The 25,434-nt window shown below is 33.2% G+C and overlaps 1 protein-coding gene and 1 long non-coding RNA gene across 2 annotated transcripts; both read right to left on the bottom strand.

Moving 5' to 3' along the window:
• Positions 1-8,080: 8,080 nt before the first annotated feature.
• LOC149788754 (uncharacterized) lies at positions 8,081-9,884 on the bottom strand. The gene is made up of 2 exons (XR_016424426.1): positions 9,819-9,884; positions 8,081-8,248 (listed from the first exon to the last, which is right to left on the bottom strand). It is a non-coding gene; the product is annotated as an uncharacterized LOC149788754 (long non-coding RNA).
• Positions 9,885-17,373: 7,489 nt separating this feature from the next.
• Positions 17,374-21,378, bottom strand: LOC149788753 (galectin-9-like). The gene is made up of 5 exons (XM_089975771.1): positions 21,365-21,378; positions 20,089-20,159; positions 19,424-19,506; positions 18,479-18,683; positions 17,374-18,029 (listed from the first exon to the last, which is right to left on the bottom strand). The coding sequence occupies exons 2-5, from the start codon at positions 20,110-20,112 to the stop codon at positions 17,916-17,918; spliced, it is 426 nt and encodes a 141-aa protein (XP_089831897.1). The 5' UTR covers positions 20,113-20,159; positions 21,365-21,378; the 3' UTR covers positions 17,374-17,915.
• Positions 21,379-25,434: the final 4,056 nt, after the last annotated feature.

Raw genomic sequence — 25,434 nt, 5'->3', positions numbered from 1 at the left:
ATGAACTGCCTATAGGTGGCATGACTGTTGGCACTCATCAAGTCAACTTTATCGTTGAGGACAAGAACATTTCGTCTGTACATACTGGACAAGGCATATACATCCTCATCAAGGATTAGATCTTGAAAATCTGAAAAATTATTCCAATTGTAATATGCTATTTCTAAAATGTAAAAAAATATAATTTAAGAAATAATAGGAGCATGCGTTTATTCAAACGTTATTCATCTTCGATCAGCAAATTCCACTGTGAAATACACGTGGATCAAAACTGCACATGGTTTTTATTTTGACATGAAGACTGAGAGTTCCATCGCAACTAGAACTGATAGTTTATGTTAAGATGGACAGCTCAAAGTTTTTGGGGAGCATTTCTAGAAGTCAGAGACTCCTACATTGGGATCAAATAGGAATGGCTGATTGCAGCTTAGATTTGTTTAGCATAGTGAGGTACCCACATTGAAATCAGGTAATGAAAAGAATCTACTCAATGAGTATCAATTGTAAATTAAAACAAAGTCCTTATCATTTGCATATGTATGCATGTCTGTTTTTGGACGGCTTACAATTTTAAAATTCTTTCACAGTGGTTGCAAAGAAATAACATTTACAACAATCATGTATGTACATTAATTATCAATCTTTGAGAGTCCTCCTTGGAAATGGAATTCATTGTTAATGTTGTATTGTAAGAGTAACTATCAAAGTTTTAATTCTGTTTGTAAATTGATGTAGTATTTTGATTTTATTGGTACAAAGTGCAAGTTGTACATTCATAGGCATGTGCTACACATATCCTGTATATAGAAAGAGGTTTTTTGTAATGTAGCCAACATACCTGTCAAGTTATTCATACCTTTTGTGATATATATTTTGTACATAAAAATGTTAAGCTTTGGCAATAACACGCTTAAGGAATATATAGAAGTTATTGAAAGAATTAAAGAAATTTTAAAATTGTCATTGAATCGAGTAAATATGTTATACAGAAATCATTTGCAGTAATCACCAGTTCAAAGGTGGAAACATTGAATGCCAAGCAGACTGGGCAATTAAAATTCTTACCCAAAAATGTTAGATCAGATATGAAGAGAAAAAAAAGTTTCTTGCAAGCCTTCATGTCAGTCTTAATTCTGGATAAATAAAACAATTTAGGATTATTAAGTCCTCATGTTTATCATGATACTGCACATCTTAACATATTTTGGGGCTTTAGAAATACACATTAAGGCATGCATCATATTTAAAACAGCAGAATAAAAGTGTAGTATTTATTTCACAAGACTTAAATGGCTATATGAATTCTGTACATGTCTAATTTTATATAAAAAACTGCAATCTACTCAGGTCTAATTGCTGAACTCCAAAGCAAGATTGCATAGACTTTTTGTTCCCATTTTGTATTTTTTAAAGACAAAACTAATAAATGTATTACTTAAGTTGGTTTATTAATTAAATTGAAAAAAGAGCAAGTTGACCTTAATAGTATTGAATGTTTGTATGTCACTAGCGTAGATCACTAATACCTATATATGAAATGATTTTAGCTAATGTACCTTTAAGCCCTCATAGAAATGAATTTATCTATTTTAAGTGTATCTCTGAAGCCGCTGTATATATTGGTTTGTAAGAAGGAAATAGAGTTGGCATTTCTAAAGTCAAATGGAATACTATTCCAGAGCAAAGTTCTAGAGTACTGGAAACATTTTTTGAATAATTCCTTATTTAGTTTGGGAATTTTATACTGTTTGGTAGACATGGATCTCAGTTGTGGAGTATTACTTGCCAGCTAAAATTTTCCTTGCTTGCTTTCTGGATTGAAGTAGCCTGAATGCACTTTTTTTTAAGATGTGCCAGCTTTGCTATGATTTTATCATTTGAATTACTCCACACTGTGTTACAGTAGTCTAAATAGGGTTGTATGTAACTGTTATAAAATAGTTTTATGTACCTTATCCTACTGAAAAGCCATAAACTTGAATTAACTTTTTTAGTGACAAGATCAGTCCATGATAGGTTATTATCTACCAGAACACCAAGTAGTCTATCATGACATACCATTTGCAAATTTGTATCCTTCCATGTCAGACATAGTTCATCACTACCAAGATTTGTTCTTTTTTGCCATGTTGAGATAAGTAATATTTTAGTTCTTCCAGTATTTACCACTATGCCATTGCATGTGTACCAGTTGTCCAGTTTGTTTAGGGCATCCTGTAAATAAATTTATAGTTTGTGCTTGTGTTTTGGATGTCTGAAAATGCTGTGTCATCTGCATAGAGATCTGTAGATGAAATTGAGTCCCTTAGTAAAAAGTGGTAGGCCATTAATAAATAGTATCAATAGTAATGGACCTAAAATTGAACATTGTGGTACTCCATATCTAATTGTTCCAGGTTCCGACAGAAAATTATTTATATAAACATGTTGTGTTCTCTCACTTAACTTTGAAGTAAACCATCTAACTGTGTTTTCATCACATTGGTTGATTTTCAGTTTCTTAAAAGAATTTCATGTACTCCAACCCATAAACTTTCCTGAAATCTACAAACAGAGATCCTTTTATTCAACTTTGATCAAGTGGTTGAAGCCATTTATCAGTCAGAGAGATCAAGTCAGTCTCACATGAATGTTTCTGTCTAAAGCCTGATTGAATAGGGTGTAACAGCAACTGTTTCGTTAAATATGACATGAACGTGTCATGGACACGTTTGTCAATCCATTTTGACAAGTTTTGGTTGTATTGAAATTGGCTGGTAGTTATCAGCATATTCTTTGAACCAGATTTGTGCATAGGCATTACTTTTGCAGTTTTCCATATTTTGGGGACAGATGAGGTTGCAATATTTAAATTGATTATGAATGTTATGCTCTCTGAAATAGCTGAGGCAGAAGTTTTAATGAGTGGTGGACCAATCTGATCAAGTCCTGTAGCTTTCTTGATATCAAGTTTACTGAGACATTTTTAGCAGTTTTTTTTATACCTGTGGGATAGAGAAACATCCCACCTTAAGCATTTTTCATTTCATTATCGTTGTTTTCTATCACTGGTTCTTTTAACTTAGTGGTAATGTTAGTGAAAAAAAATCACTCAAAATATTTGCAATGTCAGTGTCATCAATGACTTTTGTGTCATTTACCAGAAGTGAGCGAATTTTATTTGTCTGATCTTTGTGTGTTACCCCAATGAGTTCACTGAAGACTTTCCAAATGGAGTTTGTGTTGCTTTTTATGTTTTCAAGCATTGATTGATAATATGTTGTTTTTTTAGCCTTTTCAATCATACTTGTTATGTTATTTCCCCATACTTGATATTGTGCATGGTTCCCCATAGCCTTCAATTGGTCTCGTGTCTTCACAGTATCTAGAATTTCAGTAGTAAATCAGTTAGGTTGGATTTCATACTTTACTCAATGTACATTTAGTGGTGCATGCTTAGAGACTTCATTCATAAATCAGTCCACACTTTTAGAGCCTCACATATGTCATCAAAACTTTGAATAATATTCAATGGAACTTTATATAGGTCATCTTGAAATTGTTATTTACTTCAATTTTGGAAAGATATGTAAGTGATAGTTTTGTGTGTATTGTTCCTATTTATGTTGCATTTAACCTTTCTTTTAAAAAAAGTAGGATAGTGGTTACTAAGACCAACAACATAAGCCACATTGTTTGGTAGGATGGTATAAATGTGATCAGTAAGAGTGCTTGATATTTCTGTTACACTTGTGGGCTCATTTACGAGCTGGACTAGGCCTAATGATTCAAAAAATTCCATTCAGTTACTCCTTATTTGAGTATTGAGTAGGTTCTTATTTACACTGCTGAGTATATATGTTTCTTTCTCCTGTGCATGAACATTTTCTATTTGTTTCAAAGAGTTATCATTCCAAATTGCTTTGGAGGAAGGTGACCTATAAATGAAACCAACTAGGAATGATTCTGCATTATTTTGAGAATTTTCCACCCAAATACTCTCAATTTCATGTGACCCCAAGTCAGGTCGCCTTTCTGCATTTACATCTTGTAATGTATACATGACCCCACCCCACCCCACCCCCCGCTGTCTCTCTGTCCCTGCATAATGGTTTATTGTAGCCTTGAGAGTGAAATAAATTATCATTGTGGCTAGCATTTAATTTGGTTTCATTGAGTCCTAAAACATGCATACTATTTTCCTTGAAAGACAACATTAACTTAATCTGTTCTATTTTTTCCACTATACCTTGTACATTTAAGTGACCCATGTTAAAACCTTTTGTATTTAGTTTCATATCAATTATATGTATTTCATCGTGCAATGGGGTCCTCTATGAGATTATCTCCATAATACTTTAGCTTTTTGGTATTATATAAGGTGGCCATATAAATGAGGTGGCCTCTGTATTTTCTATGGTATCTGTGCATAGTCTTCCTTTATCAAATCATATTGGGGTGGGGTGTTGAGTAGCAACAAAAAGTAAAGCAGTTTAAACATACATTGTTTGGTAAAATAACTGATCCTTTAATACAAGTATGCGTTTTCTAAGTTGTGCAAAACACTACTGACATAGATATTAGAGTCTTTGCCAACTAGTACCAAACATTTTTCAATATCTATCAATACTTGTTTTGCAAGATATAAATAAACAATTACCGTCATTCTTGTCTGCCTTGTCTGAACTATGTGCAGAGCTTGGTCAGCTCAGTTTTTAGGCTGCATAGCATGTCTTTCTCCTCTCCCCCATCTGGTTTTTCAGCTTCTTGTTCCATGCCTCATCCTCCCTCTTCCTCTTAAAGTTCGTTCTAGAATTGAGCTTGAAAGTGAGCTGATTTAAGTCTATCTAATGAATTTTAATATGTAAATGTATTTCATAATTTGACAACTAATATATTCATGATTACTTATTAAACTTATAGAAATATAGTGTTAACTTTGGATCAGAAATTAATACATGAGAGATTGTGATTTGATGGAAGTTTTTTTGGGGCTGGATCAGGTCAAGTGTTGGGTGTGGTGGGGATCCAAAATTTAAAATGGGCTCCTACTTTCCTCGAATAGGCACCAAAGCAAAGTCTATGTGTCTATTTACTCAGTGTGCACAATACCCAATAAACATTTCCAAGAATAAAGCTGTGGTCAAACTTCAGCTGACAAGTGACTGTACGTTTGTGTGTGTACTTTATTATGATCTAGCCCCGAGTTTTGAACCTAGATTCCATATTCTAGTCGCAGATTTAAAAAAAAAAATGTGTATGTAAAGTATTAACTTTGAGAAAATCTTTACTGCTTTGTTTGAAACGTCAGAAAGATGGGTGTTAAGGGTCCACTGGTGACAATCTGGTTAGAATTTATAAATTGATTAATGAAATTACTCAATTTTGAGCATTTTTAAATATCCCTGATGCTTTTAATTTATAAAATTGAGTGGTGTGGACGTGAAGGAGTACGAATTCTACTGGGCAAGAAATAGAGTGAGTACCTGTGGGTTTTTGCAATACTGTACAAAGCACGTCGATTTAAATGATTCTCGTACCACAAAAACTTCGAAATATAACTATAAAAGAAGTTCTACATACATTTCATTGTTTCCTCTCAAAATTAAAATTAGAAAGGAAAAGGATAAGAAGAAAAGAACGAGATCAGAAGAAGATCGTACTCACCGTTGTTTACATTTTGGGCGGTCACGTAGCGTGGTTGTGTTTTACGTCATCATCTTCAGTGTTTACAATGTGGCCTATAATTATGCACATTTCGATCACCGGAATTATGTGTGTTATTCATTCGGGATCTGCCGATCACTGCCGAAAGGGATTTCAACATGGAGACGATAGATTCGTTACTCTACGTACGAAGATTTCAGAGAGCTCGTATTTCATAACGAGAACCCCTACGTACTTGATATTACCCCAGAAATGCTTCTTAAATAGTATATAATGAGTTGACATACATAAATGTCCCAACATTTTTGCAAGAAAATTCACCGTCAGCTGCACTATTGTGCCTTTAAGGTAAACTATATAAAACTACTTGCAAGACTCAATGATGATAATGAAGGAAAATTATCTTGATAATTAAGTTTGCTTAATTATTTCATACCCTCCATGGCTCCCATAAACTTACATTATCCATAACAAATCATAAGGAACTTTGTTTAAGTGACACGAACACCTTTAAAACATTATAAAATGCATGCTAGCCGTATAGAAGCATACCTCATACCAACATCTATTTCCAGCTTTAAAAGCAGAAGTATTTCCATGCAGGAATAGTTACTATCGAACAAGTTCTTTATCCATTCATCTAGGGACGCCATGTTGGAATTTTTTAAAAGTCACTTGCTTAATAGTCTCTTATAGTATCGTGTGAATAACCAGTACCTAATGACAGTGGCGAGTACATAACGCGATGGGGCAATGAAATTAACATCGCTTCATCGCATTGCTCCATCGCTCCATCGCATCGCTTCATTGCACCATCGCATCGTTCATCGCTCCATCGTGTAGTATTTCTCATGGCGATGGAGCGATGAAACGATGCGATGGAGCGATGGCGCGAAGGAACGATTGTAATGCCATCGATCCATCGCATCGCTTTATCGCTCCATGGCAACATCGCAATTTGCACACGGGATGAGAATAAGCTATAAATCACCTGACTTTAAACCAATTTACAAAATGGCATTTACTGATGAATGGAGAAGAAACTTCCCCAAGGATAAATATTTCCACACCTAAATATTTTAAAGCTGGAAAGAAATCTGGGCATGAGGTAAATGTATTGTGTCAATCAATTCTATAAACTAATAAGCGTTTGATGGAGATTTAAAGGTTAACATGGAAGCCGGATAAGCTTCCAAATGTTTCTTTATCTTGCGGGGGATATTAACCAAATAACTTCCTTTGAAGTGCAGTAGAAATTGTGTTTCTCACCTTTCTCACCAACATATCTAGCGGCAAAGTCCTTGGATGTGGAAGAATGTAACAGAGGCTGTTTTCTCGACATGGAATATCCAACGGGAGGTAAATATTCGCAGTGATATTTCTTGTATTTATTTCAAATTAAAAGTCTATATAAAATACTTATAAATGTTTCAATTTTTACAATATTGACTATTACTATCTTTTTATTACATGCATGCAATAATTCTTTGAAATGTTGTGTATTAAGGTGTCTTTCCATTGTGTGATATAGGCTATGTATTGTTGGAAGGGAAAAATCATTTAATCCAATTCAACGCTGAATGCATTAGATTATGCCACTAAAAGCCAGTCAAATTGTTTAAACAAAATATTATGTGTGTTGTTTGCAAGGACCCTATTCTCAGATTTATGTTGGGTCGTCATAGATCATCAAGGTACCTACACTAAACTCTTTAAAATGAGTTTATTTCAATAAGGGACAAAGCTATGTAGTACATGGTGATGTGATGGCTATGTCACGGATTTGTCATTCATGTGTTCTCAGTGAGTAAGCTGATTCTTCCCTTGCTACAAAATGGAGTTTGCTCCCATTGCTGAAGAACACGTATGGATTACATTTAAACATATGAGAACTACATTTAAACTGAATGGAATGTTGGACATCATTGAAAGGTCCTGGAAGTAATTTTGACTTGTTCCAATAATGAATGTTTATGTAATCAGAGTAAATAGAACGATGGAATCATTTTAAATCTGTTTCAGATGAATGATATTTTACATTTTACAATTATCACTGAAGAAAATATTATAAACTTTCAGAGTCCTTCTTGATAACTTATAAAAATATGGATAATAATGTATGAAATTAATGGCATTTCTAATGTGCATATATATATATATATATATATATATATATATATATATATATATATATATATATATATATATATATATATATATATATATACCACATCCATTAAAAATAACATGGCCTTTGAAGTGTTGGTATAAAGCAACTTGATATACCAATAGTATTGGTATATCAAATTGTGATTTGCCCATGACGTATGAATACGCATAATGAAGATGTTTTTATAGTTATTATACTCTCTAAACATGGATATGAATTTCTTGTAATATTACATTTAAAAAGGAAAAAATGACAAGATAATGGTTTTCTTGTAAAATATTTTATAGAAACTAACATTTTTATATAAAAAAACAACAATACTCAATTCAGGAAATAAATATTACTGAGCTCCACCCTGTGTCGTCTGCTGTCATCTCTGTCAACACTGCTGTTTCAAGTCTCTCCCTCTGGCAAAAATCAAACACTGCAACTCTGTGGAAAAAAGAAAACAATGACATCAGATAAGGAGCAAGATCAAGAAGCAACATTTAATCTACTAAACTGTGAGTTAATTGGAGAGTTTGGCTGAGACATTTGTAAATGAAAATGATCATTGTGTTAGGGAAGACAGATTTGTACACCATGAGCCTGATGATATACTGAAATTTATAGAAAGTAAGCAGAATGAAAACACTTTAAAAAAGACACTTTTTGATGTAAGGCTAGTGACAGAATTCTTGCAGCCAAAAAATGAATTCAGAAATTTACACAAGATACACCCATCTGAATTGTATCAGCACCTGGCTTGTTTTATACTCAATGTTAGGAGAAAAGATGGATCTGAGTTTGAACCGAACAGCTTAAGAAGCATCATCAGCTCCATTGATCGCCACCTTAAAATCAAGAAATATGCAAGTACAGTCATGAGAGGAACAGAATCAAATTTTGCATTAACAAGGGAAGCTCTTTGGGCTAAGCAAAAAGATTTAAAATCTAAATGAAAAGGAAATAAACCCAATCGGAGTCAACCGATCACAGATGAAGAAATAAATGCCTTGTATAGTAAAAAACTAATGGGGATGGAAACACCTGAAGCCATTGTTAACACATTGTGGTTTAACAACTCTGTACAGTTTGGTTTGAGGGGAGTGACTGAACATTACAATCTGAAATGGGGGGATGTTACACTAAAGAAAAATGTGAATGGCCTTGCATATCTTGAACTCAATGAAAGGCAGACAAAAACAAGAACAGGAGACAATGTCAAGGGCATCAGGGATATTAATCCTAAGATGTATGAAAACAAAAACAACAAAGAGAGAGATCCACTTGCTATCTACAAACGGTATGCTGAGCTAAGACCAGCCGACTTTTGTCAACTTGAAGATCCTTTCTATATTGCGCCCAACACTATGCCAATCTCAGCGACAAACCCAAAATGGTTTAGGAAACAAGTCGTTGGAATTAACAAATTTGGAAGCATCATGAAAAAAATGAAAGAGAAGGCAAATATTACAGAAAGAAAGAAATTAACAAACACAAGTAGCCGCAAGTACCTAATTCAGAAGTTAAGAGACAGAAACATTCCCCCAACTGATATCATGCAAATTTATGGCCACAAAAACGTGCAGTCTATAAACAGCTACTCAAACATTAGTGAAAAACAACAACAGACGTACTCCAATTGCCTGAGCAACACCGGCCACCCAAGTAATGATGATGTTAACCCCCACCCCCACAACAACGAAATTTCCAGCTGCACAGCTGCAGACTGCAGTATATCAAGTTCCCAAACGTGTAATATTCAGCAGAATAAGATTATCAGCAACCCATTCTACGGATCAAACATCACCGTACAAAATATGTTTGTTATGAATCTAACGGAAAACATGAACGAGATCCCTAACTGGGTCAACTTTCAACAGGCGAATTCTCAAACAGGGCCCACACAGCGGAAACGTAGGAGAATTATTGAAAGTGACACTGACAGTCTGTAGAAATAGCGAAATATGGACATAAACGATATCAATGAAAGGTGGTTAAGGTTAAATTGCTTAATTACCTATTGTTCCTTCATTATTTTGACATTTCCGGCTCGAATCGTACGGTTGCTATCGATGGATGCGAATGGCCGCACTGTTACCGTTCATGACAACGAACGCTGCAAATTCAATGTTTGCATGCACATTATTAAAAATATTTTGAATGTTAACTATCAGCCTTGTGTTTTTATTTCATTAATACTGCTAAAGGAAACATATATAAATTAATAAGAATGAAGTGTACAGGAAAAAAAGACTAACTACAGAACTTCTGTTTTGAGCGTACATACACGCGAGGGGTTGTGAAGAGTTCACTCCCCTAAAGTGCGCTGTTTGTGGCCGTCAGTTTTATCTCCCATATAAAATGAAAACGTTGATGTGGTATAAATAAAATATATGTATAGTATGTACGCTGTATCAATGATATACCACTCGCTGTATACATTTTTAATTAAAAGGAAACTCGGGCAAGCCTCGTTTCCATTTAATGAAAAATGTATACATCTCGTGGTATATCGTTGATACAGCGTACATACTATACATATATTATATATATATATATATATATATATATATATATATATATATATATATATATATATATATATATATATATATATATATATATATATATATATATATATGAAAAGATCGGCAGTACTTGTCCAGTAAGGTCTCAGTGGGCCTGACTAACTTGATGCCGAAAACCTTGTTGGCGTTGAATAGGTATAGGAAAATGTTAAAGTGTGACTAACATACATGTCTTTGTGTATGAACTAAATTCGATGATGAAAATTACATATTATTATATATTACATACGACCATTACAGACCACGTTAAATGGATGACAACTAATAGAGAAGGTTTGTCCGACGAATATGGCTTATAATGATCACGTGTGAATAGTGTTAAATGTTTGCGTATGGTCTGGTGCACAATTTCATCAAATGCTTATAAATCGCCTTAGCTAACAGTATAATTTGTAATTCAAATACAATCTCATGAACATGTTATTATACCTTTTAATTGTACAATCCTTTAATGTCCGCATTGTTTTGCTTTGTTATGGAATGGATGACGAACGATTCAGGCCATTTCCTTTTTTCTAAAGACAAACGAGCAACCAAACCAAATATTTCTTCTTCGACTTCTTGCCGGAATCATCGCTGATTATTATTATTATTATTATCATTATTATTTACATCTAAACAGCCTCATGCTTACATATATATATATATATTGTTTGTAATTCAATACAATCTTATTAAAATGTTATTCAGCCTTTTTAATTGTACAATCCGTTCATGTCCATATTCATTTATTTTTGAATGGAATAGATGACGAATGAATAAGGCCATTTCCTTTTCCTAAAGAGAAACAAATAGGCAAACCAAGTATGTTTTTCTTCTTCTCACAACCATCGTTTTTATTATCATTATTTACTTCTGTACAACTTTAGCCCTTGCTTATCTAGAGTGCTCATCGATACTAACATTTCTGATCGATAATATCATCACTCATGTACAAATATGTTTTATTGATTATTATGAAGCGACTACCAAAATTTAATTCCTTTTACAAAATAGATAAAATTAAAGTCCAATCAGGTGACATACTTGGTATTTTATTTCCTGTGGAACGCGTCCATGCCAAGGCATACAACCAAACCAGCATGTATCTTTACCATGCATTCAGTTCGAAATTACAAATAAACAGTATATATAAAGTGGCAAGGTAAGCCCATGTTATCCTGGACCTGACATATAAAAAACGGCAAGGCATGCCAATGTAATCCTAGACCTTACATATATATATATATATATATATATATATATATATATATATATATATATATATATATATATATATAGCTTGCCCTTACATATATAAAAGGGCAAGTTAGACCCATATTGTATAATTTTGCCTGACATATAAAGGGGCAAGGTATGACCTTGTTAAGAGGTTAGCAAAATCGTGCCAAAATAATACAAATTAAAGATAGAAATTAATGATATTATTTTTTGTATGTGGGACATGTATTTATTCATAGACACGAAAATAAGGGAATAAAGCCTCAAAACCTGCAAAGCAAAATCTATAAACTTAAGATAATCGACCTTCCGAATTGATAGAATGTTAAATATTTCTTCTAATACGATATTACCACTTGAATATTTCATGATAGTGATACATCTGCAAGGGTATTGCTATGTATATTTGATTTAATTTATATTTGATTGAATTTAATTGTCTGTAAATTTTAAAATCTTTCTAATTTTTTAATTTCATTATATGTCAAAATAATGTAATTTTGTTTACTAGAAATTTGATATTTTCCAGAAATTAGTTTGATCTCTATTCTGAAATTCAAACATCGGAATATTATTGACTGTGGAATACAAAAGATCTGTAGAAGACACACGCCATACTGACTACAGAATACATCATCGCCTTTCATTTTGGATTCTTCATCTGATCTAGAACTTCAATTCATTAGAACGATTCATTAATAGGACTCAGAAAATTTGATTCGTGGATTAATTTTGGATTGTCTTTGGATTTGATTCTTAAAACCGTAGTTCTTATTTATTTATTTTTTCTTCTTCTTTTTCACATCTTTTCCAGAGAAACAAATTATTTGTTAAATCTTTCAAAGCTTGTTGTTTACACTATTTCTTTCGTTACTGTTTATTCGAGCCTAAACACGTGCCATAAGAGTATTTGAACGGTATATCTCTTCAAACACACACACACACACACACACACACACACACACACTGCTAGTAATGAAATCCAAAAGAAATAAAGCAACAAAAATTAATCTCATAAAGCTGTAAACATTTATTTTGATTGTACAATGAATGTCTCATGCACGTGTTTAAAACTAGGAATACAACTCATCTACCATGCAAGTTTTGTACATACAAAGATTTCAGGAACAGAACAGTACTTTGAAGCAAACAGAATCAGTACGTCTTATTTCCTTACTTTCTCTGTAGAGTTAATGTAGTGCCACTTAATATAAACAAATCAATAAATAATCTAATTTTAAAAAATTAAAATAAATAATAACAAAACTTATTATTAATAATGTAATTAAGTCTTGCAGATTTTGATGTTTCGCCTAGTTGTCATCATCCAGACTAATGATGTAGCAAACTAATTGGGATTTTCCACAGGCGGTCAATACCAACTATTTTACAATATCTTCCGTATTTAACTGCACTACAAACTAGAGAGGACTGTTCTTGAACTGTGACCTTATTTTGTTTCAGCAGAAAATATCTTACATACAGTTTGGGTGCCTACTGGCATTGCACACCCACCCCCGAATCTCATGGACTTGATACGCCACTTTGCTCATTGAATCAAATGCAATTGGAAGTTTTGAGTAATATAACAATATCCAATATTTGACAAAGTAACATTCCCCTTACACACTCACGGAAGATGATTGGAATTTGATAATACATTTTGGTCATAATATTTGACTAAATATATGGGCAGTCATGTACAACGTGGTAGCAATAAAGATGTAAAATTGATCAAGGGATGATTGCAGATGAGGTAGTGTGTAATATACCATATTTGCAAATTATTTGTTACCCTCACCCCTAGTAGGAGAGGGTTTATAGTTTTCTCTTATTATTTGGCAACACTAGGGTTGTCATATATTTCCTCATATCGATTTCGATGTACAATGTATCAATGAATCCATTGAAGAAGGAATGTTTTGGCAATTATAATCCAATTGTATTATCTTTTCTTAATCATTTTCCACACTGAAAATCCTACACAATATTACAGCGGACAATCCGTTAATATTCCTATTTGTTCCTAAAACATGACCTGCTTATATAGTCTAGACAAAACATCCTGTAATGGTAATTACGCAATTACTTCATTATAAATATAATGAGAGAGCAGGTACAACGTTTTGTGCTGGCTTCAACGCCAAATTTGATACTTTATTGGCTATGCCATGCAAACGAATTGGGAACTAGGTGTATTTCCCAAAGACACATCGAGGCATCCAACTCAGGCTGGCATGGACAGGTTTAGAACCCGCTAACCTTGGAATACGTATCCGACGCTCAACCACCTTTACCATTTTGAACATATTATCAAACTTTAAGCTTGATGCTGTACAACCATAAAATCTTTGCCTTACACTGGCCTATTTTCGAGACCAATTAAGTTCCTTTTTTCTCTTAGGTCATACATATGTAGCCGATGTAACGTGTGATTTGGTTTGATTTCACTTGTTCTTCTTTACCTAATTTACTTTTTTAAATTCTGGAGATGTGGACCTTCTATTAGCTAAAGTCTGGATTCTTACAAACTTGTCTTTCTTATTTTATTTTTTGAATTTTTGTTATTAGCTATAGTTAGCTCTATTTATTGCCCATGTAACATAATTGTAAGTATGGTTTACGGTTTAAGCTTATTTGATATTTTCTTGTCTGTAATACTGCATTTGATTTTTCTACATTATTTCAAATTTTCTTGCTAATTTCACTCGATTGTAATATTTTCTTTTTTGCTTTTAGAGCATATATTGGTGTATTTCTTGTATTCATTTAACCGCCAGTCCATCTCTAAGTCTCATTGACCTTCACCTTACCGTATATACCATATTAATGTAATTATTGTAGACACTTCACCTACATTTCGTAAAATGCTCGTCCCGTTCTAAATACCAATGATAATCGTATTGCTGTAATTTTATCTTACAACGCTTTCACTAGAGCAGTGAGGGTTCCCTTTACGATTTTCATTTTGTTTTAATGGTAATTTTTATCGGTTACGTGTCTCTCAACTGAGAAACAGAACTATCGGATTCGCGGTGCCCGAAACGTTAGCATGCCAGACGTTCCAGTCAAACGTTCGAGGGTTTAAAACCTAACAAGACCAGTTAGTGTTGTCCGGGCAAGAGACTTTAGTCCAATTATCTCGGCACTATATATCATTTCAGGTGTTGATATTCCTCCGAAGCACAACAAAACATATCGGATGATGGTACGTTATGTGGTGCATATTTCAGTTCATCAGACGTCGAATTGAAATTTACGTTGGTCCCTTCCTAACATACTCACACGATCATTACCCAATGTAGAATCTAGGTTACTGGTAATTACTGTTAGGTATGACAGACCAGACATTTAACCCGTGATACAGATGATTATTGCATCCTTTTCGCATATCAGCAGCACATCGGTAGCGTGTAAGTTTGGCGAGCCCTGTTCAAAACATAAGGCATCGGCTATTTTATTTAAACACTCCGCGCTCGGAGAAGAGGACGTAACCTGCATTTTTGCATGAGACAAAGATGCTGCTTATTCAAATTATGTTTTATTTTATAAAGAACAGAAACTGTTGATTTTGTGTTACATTAGGTTTCACATTAAAACATAAGACGAAAATGAAAGTGATAAAATCTGTATGTAATTAGTACAAACAGCTGAGACAAAATGAAGGGTAAAATGCAGATATAGTTAGAGGAGCAAAAGCAACACGTCCATGTATATAGACTGATAGATTAAAGGATAGTTACTTCGAGGAATACAATATAGCTAGATGTTTCAAAAGAAATTCATCCGATTGAGTTATTGTTGTCTCCTTAAACAAGCTTACTTGTCTGTTCAACTACCTAAAAAATTATAAAGCTAGAAAGCTTGTGACGACATATTGATGCTAACATCAGAGTGATCTGAAAACTTTTGTTTTCTCAATATACTTCACAATTATCAACTAGTCACCTGACATCATCTTGCATTTTCATAATCGTTGGTAAGACGAGATAAAGGAATGATTCGAGAACTTATTTTACGCATTTTATTATTTGACAAACATTTATAATGTATTGCTCTCATGGAATTGGTTCATAAATGATATAAACGCCACTCTCGGGGGATCAATATGCAGCATGTCGATCAATAAATTGTGTTAATCATGAATCCTGTTGTAGTACCCCCACCTTTTTCTACTTACGATTTGAATATGTTTTTCTACAGTGTTGAGATGTTGAAATTTTTTGAAAATCTTTTAATCCTGTAGGAAGAGGAATGATATAGATGCTCCAGATTGGGCCAAATGCCATTGTATCATGTTCTGACAAAAATATGTTTAAATTAAGAGGAATTTCATATATCTAAAAATATTTCACATCGATTTGGTCAGCAGTACACTGGTTTGTTTAAATGAAAAATATATCTACTATTTACGTTTCTATGAAATCCATATTACGAAGTTTTGCTGTTAAAATGAATAATTGGCGAACTACTTAAGCGTTTGAAACTACGTCGTTAAACAATATGAAAATAAAATTAGAAACTGCTTTAGTTACTCCTAATGGGACAAGAGTAATTCGACAATGAATGCCAAAAAGTCATCATTGAATCAAAGTAATGAATATAATAAAAGTTATATTCCATCGCATGGGTCAGGTGGACTCGAATAATAATTGAATGGGATTGCTGTCTGCAAATTGGTGTACGTAAGAAAGGTTCGTTAAGTTCGATGAGTTGGCAATTTTAAAGCAAAAATGATGCCAATCGTTTTCTGTAGTTTTCATAGCAATTGCAAAATATTATTATGTTCATATCTTGTTTATTGCCAATTGTTTGATCTACGTTATTTATATATTCCTCAATGATTCAAATGTAATTTACACCCACATACAGAAATATTTAAATGCAAGGTTACCCTGAAACTGTAAGACTTTTATTTTGGAGTGTTTTAACCCTTTTTTCTGTAATATTTTATAGGTGTGAAAGGGATATGTTTGGATAAAAGTGATAAAGCATTATAAACGCCTCGTACATGTATGTACCGATCCAGTCTGTAGCCACACCGATATGCGTCGTTTGTGAATCGCTAGGTCTTTAGACATCAACAACCCCAGCAGTGGCCTTCCAAACATATTGTACACGGTGTCTTGCCATCAATACAATCATTAGTCATCATCGGCAACGAATGCTATTAATGACCAGAACGATTTGTTTTCTTCCGTTATTCTGATCATAAATCGCTTTAATATTTGCTTCAACTACAGCTCCATAATTTAAATCAATTTATCAAACTTTTGCTCGAAGTATTACAATAAGCAACACCATACAAATAAGATCGAGATTTGCTATATTGTTAGAATAAATTACCCTGTTGAGACGAAATATAATCAGCTCATAAATATAGATAGGAAACATTGCTGAAAAAGTAAGTTTTTATTCCCTTCCTTTAAGTGGGAATATTATGAAACTCAATGTCTTTTCATTCAGTTGTGATTACCTTTTCAACTAACAGCTGAGTGAAAATACACTACTCGTGGTCCATACGTTACAACCGTTTAAGAAAATGTTATTATTTACTTTTCCCTTGGGGTCCTTGGAAGAGGGTGCAAAGTGTCAGATGTGCAGTAATTGAAGTTAGATTAATAACATTATTTCTACAAGATAGGTAATAGGCAAATGAGAGAAACATACATGAATGTAATGTTGAATAGAAAATGTAAATGGATAAACAGAGAGAAATACAAAATCCATAATTAGGGTTAAAATACAAAGTAAGTATGGAACAAACTGAAGAAACAAGCTTTAATTTTGCGATACAGATAGATTTTAATACAATAAAGAAAGCAAAACTACAATTATAGTCATAAAGTTTACAGCCAGTTTAGCTTCAAAGGATCATTTCTTCCATGACAAAGATAGGTAAATATGTTTTCATCTGCACTTTCAAACGTGTTTATTAACATGAGTAGCATAATTTGCAAGTTAAAATATTGCAACAGAGTGTTAACCTAGATTTTCGTACATCTCGAAGAGAAAAGTAAGGTAAAAGTCCTTGCTTTCATGAACTGTTGTTCATATAAAACATGTTCATTTTCCATTTTTCCTCATAATCTCAAAGATATAATCCACTCATGTATTGTTCGGCTTTGCACACATTCTTTGTCCTATTCTTGATTTCAACATTCAAGCTAATATCTTTATCAAAGAAATATTATAGATAAAACTGTATTCAGTGAGCAAGATCTGATTAAAATAGAGAGATTAATACAGCGTGTTTGGTAAAACCTGCAAGTAACGTGAATGTAAATCAGCCATTATTTAGAGAATTACATGACTTGAACCTCTGCAAGGAACACATCACCCTCAACAGCAAGCGTGTCCACAAATTGTATAGGTAACTGGTGAAGAAACCGAGTGATTTCTATACTATTTACCTCAACCTGCAAAAAATGACATTTTCAAATAGTTATTCAGGTAGAATCCATTAAACACCTAGAACAGAGTTGTACTATCTAAAACACAAATTGATATCCAAACAGATATATACACAATAACAACAAAACACGAACCTTTGATTTGACAAAAGACGGGATTGAAGCACAGAAACATATTAAAGCTCTAAAGTAATACTAAATGCAACTCTTCGTAAAAGTGCTCATCGTATGTTTGTGTATTGTACGATTACATAAATATTGTTTTTACTTCTTAGAAAATGATAGAGAAATATTTTTAAGTTAGTATAAACGATTATGTGATATTAAAGGTGATCGAAATTAAGTTTTCTCCAGTTTATGTAGGATGAAATTCTAACCATAATTAATACAATTTAGGAGAAGAGGTTGTTTGTTTATAAAGAAGAAATTTAGAATTTTGCAAACATGTATATTACCGTGAACATGTCGTTATCCACTAGGACCTCAATAGTGAACTGCTCTGTTTCAGAGAAAGGGAAGTTAGAAATTCTTTTTTCTGAACCCCATTCACCGTCCTTCTTGTAGTTGGTGTGGACAACATGCCTATCGAAACGGACATCAACATGGAATGCGATATTTTCCGGAGAAGAAAGTTTCCCCTTTTGGAAATTAAAGGTGAACCTGAAAAATCAAATTTCAAAGGAAAACATTCCTCTTAGAAACAAAATTCATATAAGTGTCTTAAAAAAATATTACAGCTGAAATGTTAAAGTTCATGTAGATTTTAGGTTCGTTCAGTCCAGACGTCCATGCAAATCTCTTGCCCATTTTGTGCTGAACGCATTGTCGTCATATATATTGACAAATTTGTACTGTGTCTCCTTCATTATATTGTAAGGTATTTACCTCATTAGTCTTAGAGTTTGCCACTGTAGACTGAGAAAATGCAAAGATAAGCACGTAATATTTCACATCAACATAAGAAATATTTCAAAACGTTATGTTAAACTTTGTCACAACAGTAGTATTTGTAAATTGGTTGACGCTGTTTTAAGCTTCCCTCAGAATATTGGCATTGTTTATAACAGTAGAGTAATTTATTGTTTGCTGTCTGATGACACCATCTTATTTGTTTTTCAACGTTGTAGTATACATTTTCTATCGTTGTTTTAAAATAGACATCCAAAAGACATCTGAATAATAATGTCTCAAATCAGACATGATATTACTACCATTATGTTTTGTTTCTGCTAATTTAACTACTGCAAGCTTTTTGTATAAATTTAATTTAGATCTTGGGACCTTTGGTAAATATATAACTTTTTAAATCAATCTCTTCATACGGTAAGTATCAAATGCTAATTGTTAATTGTTAGAATTGCTCCCAATATATTTGGGACTTTAGTCTGCTCTTCATCTACCTTTTGACTCCTGCGAGTGCTCGTGCTTTGATTATGAACTTTTTCTGGTCCGTCAGGTTCACGTCAATTTTGAAAGGAACTGGCTGTAATGATAAATCAAACACGTTTTGTGACAGGAGGTATAAAATACCTGGCATTGCGTACCGCGGTATATTCACTGATGTACTGTAAATTGTGATGTTCTTAAGATACGTTTCGATTCATGCTTCAATTATACCGCTAATTTTATTCGAAGTGCATATACCTGAATACCTAAGCCTCCTAATTAGGACCACAAGTAAATTGACGTACATAATTACCTGTCTTTCTTCTGTTTTATACAAATTTAGCTATTCAGATTTTTAGAAACAGCCCTGTTAGCAGTCGGCTTTGTTTAACATTGATAATTGTGACTGCTTTTGTCGAATAAAAGAACATACTCTAGACGGTCAATATCGCGTCAAGGGGAAGAACTTCTAGAAAACTCTAATTTGTGAATATGGTAATATGATTTATCTGCCATACAGAAAAAAGAAATGTTTTCATTAAATGATGCGCTTCGAAAAATAAAAATTATTTAATAGGTAATAAAGCTGGTTCATTGTAACAAAAGTTTGGAACGTGGTAAAGTGCTGTACACCCTTTCAAACGACCCTGTGTCTAACATTATATTGATTTTAACTTACCGGATCGATGTAGATCTTAGACATTTTCAGTGGATGGAATTCCTTTTGTCCTTTTAATGGTAAACAAGTCTCTAAAGAGAAATTAAACTGAAATATACTGAAAGAAATGTCATCTTTTTTCTTTTATGCCTCGTTCCGTTATTCGTCTTTTGTTGCATTTAAAATATGGCTCTAAACATTTGCAGATGTTCCCATTTATATATCAGTTGAACCAATAATTGAGGCCTTGAACAGACGAGACCTATTTTTTGTTCATATGAGGAATATATTGTTCTAATTCCTGATTACGTTTAACACTTTGCTCCAATCTATGTATGTAAATGAAGCGAGACACATCATATTTTGAAAGATTGTAATGTATTGCATATGTAACCGACATCCTTGGCTTCAAAATCGAAATGATGGGAAGCCTTGCATCAACTTGTGATGTATATTTATTGAAATATTATTAACTTTTTACAACTAAAATATATAAGTAGATCGAATTTTGGAGTCTTGTTTAAATGATAAATCTGACTTGATTGGCGAGAATTTTGATTTAATCTCGCTGAGGCACATTGCTTTAGTTAACGTTTGCAGCGGATGTCAATAATAATTGCATTCCTTAGATACGCTTCACATAGTGTAACGTAGTGAAACGTTTGTTTTCGCTTATGAAATGATAACAATGAAACATACAGTACAGATATGTGAGATAGAGATATACCACAACCACTGTGAGAATGAGTGCATGGCGTACTCGGCCGTTGACGTAAATATGCGATCTGGATGGAATTGGTTGTACCCAAGTAGGTGAACACTATTTGATTGTATTATTATCAAGTTACATTTTGTTATATGTGTAAATCATTTACATGCCTAGAAGCAATCAAAACTGTGATTGGCATGTGCCTCAGGATTCCTGTTCCAGTATTTAAGGTCATAGTTAGGAACGCAATTGTATTTAACGAAATTTTTTACAACTGAGAATTGAATACTCTTGCATAGAGAAAATGGATTCTACAATTTCTGTATTAATTACTAAAGAGAAAGAGATGAATATATATATATATATATATATATATATATATATATATATATATATAACTGCCTGATTCAATTTAAAAGTTGCATTCAAAAACTATTATTGCAGAAACAATTAAGGTGTAAAAGAATGAACCCAATATACTTGCGATTTAAAATATATGATAATATTCTACATATATCATCAATGGTTCCAATATCTTATGGTAGTTTAAAGAAATAAAAATTCAAATATAACAAACAATCTACTCACCAAACTTGAGCCGTATTTAGCAACACTTTGCTCGTTTAATCGATGTTTCTCATTTATATACCTGTGGCTGCACAACACCCACTCAAATAGGTGGACGTGTACTTCTTTTGGAATGTTTGACCTCAACTCCCACTTATGCGATTTTAAATAATAAACAGGATGTACGTTTATTCTTGTCGAATGTACTTTCACGTCATATACAAGATGTACTTTTCATTCTTTTAAATGTTTAGAAATCTTTGGCATGCATTTTAATATTTTTGTTTTCAAAACTTGCAATAATTTTAAGGGTTTCAAATAGAGTCGTGATGTATGCATTGGTGCATGTATTGCTCGGCTTATGTAAGGTATTGCAGATGTTTCTAGTTAATTGCATTTCGAATTCGTCATCGCCTTTCGTCAATAAGTATCTAATAATGTTTATTTATAAATTCATAGTGTCAAAGACTTGCAAATATATGTTTCAAATAAGGTAATTGAATGCTAAATGGTTCTCATGAGTTAAAACAACCAATCGATAACAGGCCATTATAGTCTTTACAAAATTTAATTTCTTTGCAGTTTTCTTAAAATGTAGTATGCCCAGTCATTTGTTGTTTTTATCGAAAAAAGGTTACCACGATCAGTGACAGCTATTGCAGAATGAATATAGTACATCATATAAGTACAAATGCACAGCATATAATGAAGTTTGCAAATCATAAGTACAGATGCACAGCATATAATGCAGTTTGCACAGCATATAAGTACAAAAGCACAGCATATAATGCAGTTTGCACATCATATAAGTACAAAAGCACAGCATGTAAAGAAGTTTGCCCATCGTATAAGTACAAAAGCACAGCATATAATAAATATTCTCATCTGAAGACAGCTCTTGCGTTCCATACAAAATGATATCAGTTTGGCTTTTATGAGAAACACAGTTACTGGACAGGAGGACACGAAGGCTAGCATATTTCAGATATCAATGTCAGTTTGTTGAAATCCAGTTAACTGTAATTGCTACAAAGAGAAACCTGTTGATATGTGATTCTGCAGCTGTTCCCCTGTAGCTGTGCAGGGTCACCTGGATGTGGACTTTTCAGAATTAGATTTTGAAAACATTTTAGCACAATTAAGCAAAATCAATTGGGGAAGACATATATATATATATATATATATATATATATATATATATATATATATATATATATATATATATATATATATATATGATATTTATATATATGACCCAATTAGATGTTCTGCCACACTTTGTAACACTTTGTACTTGAACATGCTATCTTATAACAATTCCAAGTACAAGAAATTCACAATATTCTGTCTATATCATTATTGGCTATGTATGTATATATGTAAATGTGCTGTAGCTGTGCATGGGAAACACTATATGTATGTATGTATGTATGTATGTATGTATGTATGAATGTATGTATGTATTTATGTATGTATGTATGGATGTACTTGTGTTTATGCATGTATGTATGTATGTATGTATGACTGACTGACTGACTGACTTTATTTCCTCTAAAAAAGAGATTACATCAGAATAAACAAATTCATGATAATACAAGATCATAAAATAACACAGAAAATTGACAAAAATGCAATAGTAATACTGTGTCAGCTACCGTGTTGACAAAACGAAATATCTCAATGCCTGCAATTATGCAAATCTGCAGTCATTTGGCGGAGCAAAGCACTAATCTTTTAACAGTTGCTTGATGATGATAATATTTCGAAAAGTTAATACGTCTATAGTGTTATGTGCTTAACATTAAGTTCGAGATAGTAACGAAAATGAAATGAAAAACTTATAACAGTGTAATTCTATATGTAGTTTTTTTTCTTCATATGACGCATGTATTTATGCATATATATACTTGTTTGCGCGTATGCGTGCGTGCATGCATTTATCTATGACTGACTGTCTAAATGACTTAGTTACCTCTTCAAAAAGAGTATATCAGGTTGCTAAGATACATATTATACATATCATAAGATTATGAGACACATCATAGACAAGAACGCAATCATAATATATAAATCGTCAACTAATGCATTTACAAAATGAGATATATAAATGCGGAAAACCATATAGAAATCTCTTGGAAATAAACATAAACAAATACATAAACACACACACAAACAGCTGTCATAGAACAAAATTTGCCGATTTGACAAGAAGACTTTGGCCTTTAATTGTTTATATTTAATGTTAATTTACTACTTACTTTTAATATCATGTTAGGGCATGTTAGTTGATAGTAGGGCACACAATTTATTGTAGAATGAAGCTATGCTGTTTGCGGTCACCAACATGAGCCTATCTGATACGTCATCGTCAATAGACGACATGCAGTCAACCCTGCTTCCAAGAAGTGTCTCCAACAATATATCGTCTTCTTGATTGAATAAGTTAACCCCGTCTCTCACTTCTAAAGAGTCAATCACTCTCTCAAAGAAAACGTTTCGTTCCTCAAGCAGCATTTCGCAGCCTAAAATAAGATGTTTCGCTCTGTCGTCAGTCTCTTTTCCACAGAGTTTGCATACCATAACTTTACCAACAGGCATGATATATAGTTTCATTACTTCAGAGAGAGGCCATAACATGGATGGAAATGTACGCCCAAGAAACCATATATTACTTGGTTTTAAGTCCAAATGAATGTTTCTGAAGTGAATTAAATCACCCCTTAGTTCCATATTTGCTTTCCAGGTAGTTTCTTCATGGTTTTGAATAATATCAATAATATGTCGATTCCAGGTGAGATTTTCTTCAGTTTGTACTCTTTCTGCATAGTCTAAAAGAACACTTCCCATACCATATTTTTTAGTTATTCTGTCAATATCAGGTATAAATCCCGTCTGTTTTAGCGGGTTGTTCAGATACTGACATAGGCGCATAATGAAAATCTTTTTCCAGATAAAATTCCAATCGCCCTTACACAATCGGTTGAAAAAGAGCAATTTCATCCTATCTATGTATGCTTCCATTGACCAGAGTCCTAAGGTACTACTCGTTGCCTCCGTAGGCGAATATTTATCGAAAGCTTGCATACGTCGCGCTGCATATCTCTGGCATAACTCGTTCTTCTATATTCGAGTTTGTGATACCTGACCATAGTTCACATCCATATAGGACCGAAGGTAGACTAATTCTTTTCCAAATCTTCAGACTTGTTAGAGGGTTCATTCCTCCATCTCTGATACCAATAAAATATAAAGAGTTTAACAAGTGTTTGCCTTTATCACATGCTTCTTTTATCGCGTCGTTTAGTTTTAAGTTGTATTTTAGAGGTATGCCGGCATACTTCTTACTTTTGACTGCCGGAATTGGAGATTTGTCGAGCATAAAAGAAGGTATACCAGTCGTTCTTTTGTTAGTAAACAAGATGGTGCAACTTTTATCTGCATTATATCTTAATCTCCACCTTTTCGCATAGTCGTAAATTGTATCAAGCAGCTGTTGCATTGAATGATGCTAGTTAGACATTACAGTTGTGTCATCTGCTAATAAGACACAAGGCAGGTGGAGATCGACAAGATTTAGACCTCGCAAAGTGTGATCTAATTCCGTGATCAAATCATCTATCATTACAAGAAAGAACCATGCAGACAAGATACGGCCCTGTCCTACACCCTGCCTAATATCGACGCGTTTGGACAGCTTGCCCGCATATAAAACAGAGCTTGTTACTCTCTCAAACGAATCTTTCATGATGCGCCACCACGTCTTCCCTTTGATGCCAAGTCTGTACAACTTGTAGAATAACCCGTTATGCCAAACTGTGTTGAAGGCTTTAGCATTATCAAGAAATGTAGCATAGACAGGAGTATTTTATACTACCGCAATTATTTCTAAAACCCTGTTGCAATGGATTTGGAAAAGAAATCTGCTTAGAAAATATAAGTAGTCTACTATATATAATTTGTTCTAGAACTTTCTGAAGCACTGGAATTATAGTTATATCGCGGTAATTATTCATATCTAATTTGTTCTTTCCCCCTCCTTTGAATATTGGTATAACCAAACCTTGTTTAAAGTGGCACGGGTACTTCTCGGC

The sequence above is a fragment of the Sinohyriopsis cumingii genome, chromosome 11 (assembly GCF_028554795.1).
Source record: "Sinohyriopsis cumingii isolate HCF-2022 chromosome 11, ASM2855479v2, whole genome shotgun sequence".
Classification (NCBI taxonomy): domain Eukaryota; kingdom Metazoa; phylum Mollusca; class Bivalvia; order Unionida; family Unionidae; genus Sinohyriopsis; species Sinohyriopsis cumingii.
This window is presented reverse-complemented; position numbering and strand designations above follow the sequence as displayed.